The sequence below is a fragment of the Oryzias latipes genome, chromosome 2, assembly GCF_002234675.1.
Source record: "Oryzias latipes chromosome 2, ASM223467v1".
Classification (NCBI taxonomy): Eukaryota; Metazoa; Chordata; class Actinopteri; order Beloniformes; family Adrianichthyidae; genus Oryzias; species Oryzias latipes.
The window spans coordinates 21,797,129-21,808,941 of NC_019860.2; the positions used below are offsets into that span (position 1 = coordinate 21,797,129).

The window sequence follows — 11,813 nt, forward strand, 5'->3', positions numbered from 1 at the left end:
TATGGTACTACTGGTACTAACATATATGGTACTACTGGTACTAACATATATGGTACTACTGGTACTGACATATATGGTACTACTGGTACTAACGTATATGGTACTACTGGTTCTAACATATATGGTACTACTGGTACTGACATATATGGTAATACTGGTACTAACGTATATGGTACTACTAGTACTGACATATATGGTACTACTGGTACTGATATATATGGTACTACTGGTAATAACGTATATGGTACTACTGGTAATGACGTATATGGTACTACTGGTACTGACGTATATGGTACTACTGGTACTGACATATATGGTACTACTGGTACTAATGTATATGGTACTACTAGTACTGACGTATATGGTACTACTGGTACTGACATATTTGGTAATTCTGGTACTAACGTATATGGTACTACTGGTACTAACGTATATGGTACTACTGGTAATGACGTATATGGTACTACTGGTACTGACGTATATGGTACTACTGGTACTGACATATATGGTACTACTGGTATTAATGTATATGGTACTACTGGTACTAACGTATATGGTACTACTGGTAATGACGTATATGGTACTACTGGTACTGACGTATATGGTACTACTGGTACTGACATATTTGGTACTACTGGTACTGACATATATGGTACTAATGGTACTAATATGTATGATACTACTGGCACTAACATATATGGTACTACTGGTACTAACGTATAAGGCACTACTGGTACTAACATATATGGTACTACTGGTACTGACATATATGACACTACCCTACCAACACTGACTGTTACAGTACTACTGGTAATAAAGTATATGGTACTACTGGTACTAGTGTATATTGTACTACTGGAACAAACGTATGGTACTACTGGTACTGACATATATGGTACTACTGGTACCAACATATATGGTACTACTGGTACTAACATATATGGTACTACTGGTACTAACATATATGGTACTACTGGTACTAACATATATGGTACTACTGGTACTGACATATATGGTACTACTGGTACTGACATATATGGTACTACTGGTACTAACATATATGGTACTACTGGTACTAACATATATAGTACTACTGGTACTAACATATATGGTACTACTGGTACTGACATATATGGTACTACTGGTACTAACGTATATGGTACTACTGGTACTAACATATATGGTACTACTGGTACTGACATATATGGTACTACTGGTACTAACGTATATGGTACTACTAGTACTGACATATATGGTACTACTGGTACTGATATATATGGTACTACTGGTACTAACGTATATGGTACTACTGGTAATGACGTATATGGTACTACTGGTACTGACGTATATGGTACTACTGGTACTGACATATATGGTACTACTGGTACTAATGTATATGGTACTACTAGTACTGACGTATATGGTACTACTGGTACTGACATATTTGGTAATTCTGGTACTAACGTATATGGTACTACTGGTACTAACGTATATGGTACTACTGGTAATGACGTATATGGTACTACTGGTACTGACGTATATGGTACTACTGGTACTGACATATATGGTACTACTGGTACTAATGTATATGGTACTACTGGTACTAACGTATATGGTACTACTGGTAATGACGTATATGGTACTACTGGTACTGACGTATATGGTACTACTGGTACTGACATATTTGGTACTACTGGTACTGACGTATATGGTACTACTGGTAATGACGTATATGGTACTACTGGTACTGACGTATATGGTACTACTGGTAATGACGTATATGGTACTACTGGTACTGACGTATATGGTACTACTGGTACTAACATATATGGTACTACTGGTACTGACATATATGACACTACCCTACCAACACTGACTGTTACAGTACTACTGGTAATAAAGTATATGGTACTACTGGTACTAGTGTATATTGTACTACTGGAACAAACGTATGGTACTACTGGTACTGACATATATGGTACTACTGGTACCAACATATATGGTACTACTGGTACTGACGTATATGGTACTACTGGTACTAACATATATGGTACTACTGGTACTGACATATATGACACTACCCTACCAACACTGACTGTTACAGTACTACTGGTAATAAAGTATATGGTACTACTGGTACTAGTGTATATTGTACTACTGGAACAAACGTATGGTACTACTGGTACTGACGTATATGGTACTACTGGTACCAACATATATGGTACTACTGGTACTAACATATATGGTACTACTGGTACTAACATATATGGTACTACTGGTACTAACATATATGGTACTACTGGTACTAACATATATGGTACTACTGGTACTGACATATATGACACTACCCTACCAACACTGACTGTTACAGTACTATTGGTAATAACGCATATGGTACAACTGGTACTAACGTATATGGTACTACTGGTAATAATGTATATAGTACTTCCCGATCGGTACTGATGTATATGGTATTACCAGTACCAGCATATACGGTATTGCCAGTACCACATAAAAATACGGATGTCGGTTTTTCGTTTTAGTGGTTTGTTTCAGACATGTCAATCATTTATATTCTATTCAGTTTTGCTGAATTCTAGCTATTAATCTTTCCTTTCCAGCTCATACAAGAATGGGTGTAGCTGTGAGAGGGGGCGGAGCTTCCGTCAAAATGCAGAAAGCACATTGAGCGAAAGTTTGTCTGTACTTCACAGTATAAGATTCTAATTTAGCGACCTGATGGTTAAGCGTGTTTCCCTTAGCGTGTGTGAAAACGGAGATGCAGCCCTGCAGCTAAGACTGCCAGAAACAATGAAAGAAAAACAAATTTGGGACATTCAAGCGCTCTCCTCCACCCTGTCACGCTGCTACCTCACTCATTTTTTGAATCACCAGATTGGCACTGTTTAGGCACCGGCACCATTTCAAGTACCAGTTCAGTACCGTATAGAACCTAAACCACGCCATTTTCTTGAACGAGGCGCGAACCAGCTGACACGCCCTCTTTCCCATCAGTTTGTGAGTCTGGAGGCGCTGATGACGTCGGTGACGGACCTGTACCCCCACCTGATCCGGCGGGGCCGCCGCAGAGAGCTACTGCTGCTGCTCGTGTGCATCGTCTGCTTCCTGGTGGGGCTGGTCATGGTCACGCCGGTGCGTCCTTCTCCGCCCCCACGTCTGCTCGTTCTGTCTTGAAAAGACGGGGGTCTGATGAGCTTTTCTGTGCAGGGGGGGCTCTACGTGTTCCAGATCTACGACCACTTTTCCTGCAGTGGAGCCAGCCTGCTGCTGCTCTCCATCTTCCAGTCTCTGGCTGTCGGCTGGGTGTACGGTACGAAACCCCTCCGTGTCGGATTTCCCTCCTGCCTTCTTCCCTCTTTTCTCTCCATTATCTCTTTTCATGTTGACACGGAGCAACCCCGCCCCCCTTCCTGTTGCTGATTCATAACGATTTGAATAAAGAAATACTCAGAAATTGAATTTTCAGCTTAAATGTCTTTATAAATGTCCTCCGTCCTCATCAAAAACATGTTAAAGACACCGTTTTTGTCAGACGGGGTCTTTGAATCTGTGTTGTCAGATTCATATGTAGTTACAAAAGTTGCTGGAAAAACTTGCCTTAGACCTGGAAAGTTTTAGAACCCTGCAGTCTTCGTGAGATCCTGATTCTGCACGTTTTTGGGAATGTCATTTTCTTTTGCTCACTTATTGTTTTTCTGTTGAAAGTGAATGGAAAAGTGTTCAAACCCTCCCCAGTATTTTCGTCGTGTTAGACTTTGTGTGAAACTATATGTTACTATTCAGACGTTCTCACCTCGACTTTTACTTTTATAGTACTTTTATGCATTTTTTTTGCTAATTTTGCTCCTGATTTAAAAATATTTTTGATCTTTCCCTTTCATTTGGTTATTTTCTTATTTTTTTAGCATCAGATCTTCATTTGGCAGCCTCAACCTTAGGCAATAATTAGCCCTTTTAATGTTAAAGGTACTTTGTATGTTTTAAACGTCCATACAGAGGTGTCCTTCGGCATCACACCTGTGTTTTTTTTTTGCGTTTTTTTTTCTCGTTTTACCGTTCCTCCCTGGTCTTTCAGTGATCTGGGCTGTTTTCGGTGTTTCCCACAGCTTGTCAGACTGGCAGACTCCTCTGCTCCGTCTGCGCTCCTTTCCCAGCCGGCAGACCTAATATGAACGCGTCTGCGGCGACCTGCTGCTGTGAGGCGCTTGGCTTTAGGCCACCCCCCCCCCCCCCCCAACCCCCCCGTCTGCCTCCTCCGGGCCCTAAATCCACCTTTGGGCCCCCTTCGTCTCTCCGTCTCAGTCTCTCTGTCACCGGGTGTTGAAGTGAGGGCGTGTGTGGACAATACACTTAGAGAAATGACAAAAACACCTTTGAACTGCAGCGAAGGCCGTAAATCTGTTTTTGTGTAGACATATTTGGAAGGAAACGACAAACAAAAGCATCAGAGAATAGAAGTTTCTGGGTTTTCTCACATTTTTCAAGCGTAAACGTGACGTTTTTGGGACTTCTGCTGCCGTTAACGTCACCACCAAACTATGATGTCACACCCAAAGCCCTTGTTGTGTTTGTTTTACCCACAGGAGCTGAGCGCTTCAGCTCCAACATCCGAGACATGACGGGCTACACCCCGCTGCCTGTTTTCAAACTGTGCTGGAAGTATTTGACCCCGGCTGTGTGCACAGTAAGTAACTGCCCCCTCCAACCTACCCTAGTCTGCCTATAAACAGCCTAAAACAGCTCCAATATAGGCTGCTATTTTTGTCGCACCACTAATATTAGGTTGGGGTTTGGGCTGTACACTAGCTGAAGAGCGTGTGAACGGGGATGCTTCGTACCCACAACTCAGAGGGGAATTTCTAATGAAGTCCTGCCACTCTGCAGAAACTATGTCCAAGAAAACCACACGGGTTTTTAGATTTTGGCTAAAAACAGCATCATCGTCATTTAAAAACCACTGGAAATGCGGCAGTTTAGCTCAGAGTTTAGAGCAGGTCGTCCAACAACCAAACAGTGCGTGGAACGATCCCGACTCTCCCCAGCCAGCTGTCGCCCCCCGAGCGCGGCTAGCCTGCAGCTCACCGCTCTCCCCCAGGGGATGGGTCAAATGCGGAGAAAGAATTTCCCCATTGTGGGATAAATAAAGTAAAATTATATTTATTATTATAAAATAGACCAAATGTAGATGTATTTGACTTCCAAAATGAAGCCAGTTAAAATGAAAAGCTAATTCTACTCGGGGCAGCTGCAATTTCCCCTATAACCACTAGGGGCAGACTAAATGAAATCGTCGAACTTTATAGTCAAAATTAAGCAAAACTATTTTTTTAATTGTTATGAGGATGCATTAAGCATCACATTTCTGTACATTTGTTCATAATTTGACCTCCAAACATGGAGGTGTGGTCTTTTGATTGACAGCTGACCATCAAATATTTATAATTACAAACCGTTTTCTTGTTTCTTTCACCTATTTGTCCAACTTTGGAAAACCCTGGATCGCAGTTTAAGGTCCAAAACCATCACAGTCTTAAACAATCAAGCTAAGAAAACCAAATACCGTACTCAATTTCTAATTTTTCATAATTTTGCTAAAGAATTTTTTTGGTTGAAGCTGTCTTTTATATAAAGTGGTACAAACTCTCCTACCAACAGAAATGTCCTTTTGTCCTCTGTTTTTTGAAGGCCACCTTCATTTTCTCCTTGGTGCGCTGGTCTCCTCTGAGCCTCGTCAAAGGTCTGGTCGCTCCGCTCTGGGCCTCCACGTTGGGCTGGCTCCTCACCCTCTCTTCCGTCTCCCTCCTCCCCATCTGGGCCATCTACGCTCTGATCACCACGCCCGGAAACCTGTCGCAGGTAACCCACCCGCCAACCAACGCCTCGGTCCAGGTTTCGCTCAAACCCTGTTGGATCAACGGACCGGTTTGTTCTGGTTTCCAGCGTTTCCAGCGTCTCTGCAGCCCCACGAAGAAGTCCTTCCACCACCTCTCCCCGAACAGCTCGGTGCTGGCCTACAGCCCCGTGCTCCCCCTCACCGAGAAGCCAAAGGAGAAGGTGGCGGGACTCATCCAGGACCAGATGACATGAGGAGGACATGGCGTCACCCCGTGTGCTGCTCACCCGACCAGGACAAGCTGGACCCCGTTAGCAGGGCTGGACCCTGATGGAGCACCCCCCCCTCTTTCCAACCAACGTGACCCGGTGCTACTTCACTGCTTAGCTGGTTCCACATGGTAGAACCTGTCGGTTTCCCGCTCATCCAACATATAACTTCTGTATCCGTCTCTCCAAACTGGCTCTTTTAATCTGGAATTTAATCTAGCCTGCTTTCCGTCGATTCCTCCATTTGCTTTGCACAATCCAACGCCGTCTGGAACCGGCTTGGTGGAGGCGGGGCTTAAAGACCGCCAGGTTGTGCTCCGCCTCGTGAAACAAAGGGGTTTTCCTGAACCTTCCGTCCCCCCCATTGGCTCCAACCAGCTTACCTTCTGGATCCCGTCGGCCTTTTCCTCCCGTGGTTTGGTATTTATTTGACAGTTCGGTGGCCGTGTCGGCCGCTACCTGCTAGCAGCTCCGACCGCCGCTTTGGGCTCCCTGTATTCTCTCTGAGAGAGAAGGAGAGATCAGCTTTGGTTTGGCTGCGTCACGTCGGTCTAATGGTTTGAAAGAAAACGTTTTAACGCCTGCAGTTTAGGTAACTCGCTGGCAAAAGGTTTTCCAACTATTTCTGCAACAAATCGGTTTTAGTTTTTGACGAAAATGTTACGAAACCATCAGCATTCAATTTAAGGGAAAACCGGACCACAGAATGGATCGAACAAAAGACAAAGTTGTGCGTTAGAATACGAAAAGCTTTCAACCTTTTTTTTTAGATAACAACCTGATAGATTTTATTACACCGTATGTTTATGAAAAGAAAGTTTTTTTGTTGTTTTTTTTTTGCTAACAATCTGTGTAGAATTCCTGTTAGATTTGAAATTGCTGCTGCTGCCTGATAGAAAAGTTTTTTTAGCCCGAAAAAAAAAATCAAAAGTATGATATAAAAATGTTTTAAGCTCTGAGGATGTTTTAGGAAATATTCAGAATTGTCAAGAATATATTTATGAGCTGATAAAATTTAGTTTTTAATCTTGGAGAACCCACAGAGTCAAATTTCGCTTTTTTATTTTCTAGACTTTTATTTATTCAGATTGTTTACACGATTCTTTCTTCTTTCTTTCTGCGCCTTTGAGCAGAGATTTCCCCCAAAAACTCATAAAACGAAATTCTGACATTTCAAAAAACTATGACACCAAATCTCGTATGGGAGCTCAAAATCTATTTTCATATCCAAAGAAGGTTTTGAAATTATTATGGGATGGACACAGGACCTACGGCTTGGCGGCTGTTTTGTGGCAAAGTGTGAAGTATTTTAATGTTAAGAAAAACTTCATGAAATTTCACGCACGTGTTGCCAGGTTAAGTCTACAACCACAACCGAAGTTTAGTTGAACTTTGACCTCCTGAAGAGGCTCCACCCTGAATTGAAAAAATAAATAAATGAAATCCTCTTTAGTAGCTTCTACAAATTTCAACCCCTCCTGGGGATTTCAATGTATCGCCTCAGCATCTTTGAGAAGATACCAGGGGGAAAAAAGTTGGAAACAGAGTTTGAGCGGCGTCCGCGTGGCGAGCTCGCAAAAGTGCCGTTCCCTGTTCCTTGGACATTGTTTACCGGAATATTGACAAAATGTAATACATGAATCCCTAGCTCAAGCCGAACAAAACAATACAACATACGATATGCACATATGAGGAATGTGGGCGTGGTTAACCAAAAAACGCCGTTGCCAAGGAAATCCGAAAGTTTACTTTTGTCGATTCTTCTAAAAATGACATAGACCTGTTCGTTACCACCAGAGGACCAAAAAATGCAATGGTTGCTATGGAGATAAAACAACAGAAAAGCTTCCATTAATACAAAAAGTGTTTTTTTAATGAATTTGTCTTGTGCAGCTTTGACCAGGGTGACAGAGGAGAGGGGGAGAGAAAGGCACGTGTAGCTGCCCCTCAGCCAGTGAGGGCGGATCAAGGGGGGGGGGGTGAGAGGGGAGGGGGCGTGGCTTTTTTTCTTTGGAAGTGGCTACCACCCAAATTGAGCAAATTCAGCACAATCCGTTAAACGCACTTTTAAAGCCCCGAAGACATTTTTTCTTGGGTTCTTCAGGATTAAATAAAATTTATTTGGAATATGACACAGTTTAGAGGATTAAAACAATAGTTTTATGAAAAATACTTCTGGAAAACGGAGCTGAAACAATTCCGAAGGAAACATTAGCTCAAGTTCACAAACTGATCTGCATCAATCATGCGTTGCCTTTTTTTTTTCATTAGGAAAATCACAATTTTTTCCTTCAAAGACATTTAAATGTTTATTTTTTTGAATGTTGTTGCCGAAAAACAAACTATTGTGTGCAATTACGAAGAAAGTCATCATCAAATGTGTTTTTATCAACTTCTTTCTGTGACTTCCTGATTTGGAATTGTCAGAAAACTCTTAAAAATTCACTTTTCTTGTTGAGTTTTTCCCCCACACCACGTTTTTTTTTCTTTCCTCTGCGTCTTTGCAGATTCCAGATTATTAAATCAGATTAGCGTTAGCTCGCTATGCTGTATGTCTAGGACAGGAAGTACTGTACGCCGGGATCCTGCAGAAGCCCCGGCCCATGGGAAACATTTCTGGGGCGAGTGTGATGTGTTCAAGTGTCTGAAATCGACTTACCATCATCTCTGTTTACAGGTTTAATCACGTGCCTCATGTTTTCTAATGGGATTCTTCTTATGTTTACATTTGTGTGCATGTGTACATTAAAAAAAACTGAATGATAACTCCATTTTTTATGGTACTTGTCACTCCTCGCTCTGAAGAAAACTCATATCTAAAGGTTAACGCTTACAAATCCTCTGATTGACAAAAATGTCATGAATAAAACAGAGAATTTAACTTTTCCGTGAAGAATTTAGATCCAAAGTGAAGCTGGAAGCAGAAAGTTGGTGGATTTATTTAGCAGTTTTGTCTGTTATTTGCAGCCAGAGAGGGTTCCCAAACTTTTTTAGTCTGTGATTGGGTAAATGAAAAAAGGTTTGGGGTTGATAATTTATTGGAAGTTTGTTTTCAAATATGTAAAAAATGTACATTAAAAGTAAAAAATCAAGTATCAAACGCAACAGATGAGTTACATTTGACCATACAGTGCACTGTGACTCAAGTTATTTGTGAAAGCACGGCGGTGGAAGACTGGTGATCTGGGCTTATTAAGCCACTTCAGGAGTAAATAAACCAGCTTTGTTTGTTTATTTATTTAGATCCTTAAATGCAGAACAAAACAACATGGACGGAAAGGGAGCAAAAAGATGTCGACTGAGATTACCTGCACTTTTTTTCCCTTCATAATTTTTCAAAATAAAATACATTAAAAACATGGAATGTAGAACCAAAGAAATGTGCATTTAATAAACAATAAAAACATAAATATCCTTACTTGGCCCCCTTTTTCAAAGCTATTTAGAAATATGAATAGTCTTTTATTTTTAACAACCAATTATTTCTTTCTAATTACTGAGGTGACGTCAATGTTACAATTTTCCACCATTTCCATCTTCTCTACATTGCGATTTGACAGAGAGATTTCAAAATAAAAGCTTCAAACCTAAAAGCTACATTTAGCGCTCAGATTTTCAAATCCTTTCAACAAAAGAAAATGTACAACATAAATGTAATGTTATTATTAATATCTCAAAGAGATTTTACTATCATATTTTCCAAACAGAATGTGTTCTGTTGGAGAAATGAGATTTCCTGAGAGCCTCCAACTGTCAGGTTCATTTTTTTCACTTTTAGGGGAAACTATCTCCAGCTTCAAGGTCGAAAACGTCCTTTTTTAAACACGTTTATAATGAAGGATGTTACAGGCTACTGTAAAGTGTTGCATATCAGCACAGAGCTGCTTTTCTTAACTTCAGAATTTGCTGGAATTGTGTTACAGTAGTCAAACGAATGTAAACACTGCAGCAAAAAGGTGCAAAACGTCTCTGCAACCACACTTTTAAATATTTTCTTTTTCTGCTGTGCAGCTGAACTGTGTTACATTGGAGGGAGTTGGAACAGATTTTTTTCAAATAATTAATTGAACCGCACCTGACTTCAGTTTCATTTTAAAATGGGATTCGATGGTTTAGTTGTATTCTAAATATTGTACATAAAATGAAAAGTATGAACTCTGGATGAGGCACCAACTTTCCCTCATGCCCAAATTGTGGAGGAAATAGTTGCTGCTTTGAATTCAGGTGAGTAAAACAACAAGTCTACTTGTGACTAAGGAGATCGGTCTCACAGGAGCCCATCACCATGGCAACGGATGCTCAGAACACACCTGGGTTCCACGAAGGGATACGGAGGAAAAGAAGCCTTCCACTCCGTCTTCTGCTTTTAATTAGTTTTCTGTGTGAAGCTTTTATTTTAACATCCATGTTGAAGATGTGTGCTTGGGGGGGAGGGGGGGGATCATGGCGGTTACATAAACGGCTCATCAATTAGCCGTATTGGATTCCCTCTCCTCGTGCAGGAAGTGGGCCGCTCTCCTTTGGAGCACGTGGCTTGCCACGCGCCGTTCACACACGCTAGTTGTTTTTGGTCCTGTGCGTGTGTGTGTTTGTGTGTGTTTTTTGGATGACGGGGGCGGGTTTATGCTCATATGGCTGCTTTGGCATGCATCTTCAGAGGATGGAGGATTAAAAAGGATCCAATGGGAGGGTGGGGTGGGGGTGGGGGGCATCAGAGAGGAAGAGGGACGAAGAGGAGGGAATGAGGACCTAAAAGCCTGTCTGTGTGTGTCTGTGTGTGTGCGTGCGTGTGTGGGTGTGTGTGTGCGTGTGTGTGAGGAGAGGCAGCTCCGAGAAGATGCCGGAAAAGCCTTCAGGTTTTCACGGAGCTCCATCGCTTCCGGACCCGGAGAGTTGACAGTGGGGTGTTAAGGAGACGGGTGGGGGGTAGATACATTAAGGACAGAAAGGAAATCAGAGACGGGCTGTGGGGGGGGAGGGGGCAGTTGCATTGCATAACAGGAGAGTCAAAAAGTTCAGCCTGATACCGGATCCGCTGCTGCAGGGGGGGCAGGAAGGTTTTGTCAACACAGAGGGACTAAGCCCCGCCTCCAAGACCCCCCACCCCTTTGTCCACTTCAAATGCTATGGACACACTAAGCTTGTGCGGACAACAACGAACATTTAGCCCATAGCGTTCACACTGGACAAGCAGGGAGGGGCTTCTTCGTCTTCTTCTACTGTTTACCTCCTCATGTCCGCCACCTACAGCTGGAAGACGCCTGGTGCGAAATGTCAATGTGGCGTAAATGTGATGAATCTCGCTCCAGGCTTTTTCTTTCACAGCTCTATTCCGATACTTGAAAGACTCTGTGTGGCAGAATTACGGCTGGACACAAACCACAATGATCAATTTCTCCTCCGTGATCAATTTTTCTGATACTTGATCCTTACGTGGAATTCAAAGGGGACGCCATCCATACGGCACTACCATATCCGAGTGCATGATTGGTTAAAGTCTGATCCACTTTGACTTTCAACGCACCTTCAGTAGTTGCAAGTTTTGTACGTTGAGCCCAAAAACGGTTGTCAATTTTAATATGACAACACAAGAGATTTGAGCACAGAAGCCCAAAATGTGCGTTTACTCACATTTACGTGGATTTTTGAGTGGAAGTGGCCACTTGAAAGTAGCTTACGGGGGTAACAGA

The 11,813-nt window shown here is 42.1% G+C and overlaps 1 protein-coding gene across 3 annotated transcripts in view; it reads left to right on the forward strand.

The window, feature by feature from the left end:
• The window catches only part of LOC101161615 (sodium- and chloride-dependent GABA transporter 2), a 45,612-nt gene extending 36,718 nt beyond the window's left edge, over positions 1–8,894 (forward strand). For all 3 annotated transcript variants that reach the window (XM_023965870.1, XM_023965865.1, XM_023965864.1), the window contains exons 12-16: positions 3,016–3,153; positions 3,229–3,331; positions 4,605–4,705; positions 5,707–5,877; positions 5,962–8,894. In XM_023965870.1, the coding sequence (XP_023821638.1) occupies positions 3,016–3,153; positions 3,229–3,331; positions 4,605–4,705; positions 5,707–5,877; positions 5,962–6,108 (660 nt within the window). In that variant the 3' untranslated portion in view covers positions 6,109–8,894. The remainder of the gene's footprint in view (positions 1–3,015; positions 3,154–3,228; positions 3,332–4,604; positions 4,706–5,706; positions 5,878–5,961) is intronic.
• Positions 8,895–11,813: the final 2,919 nt, after the last annotated feature.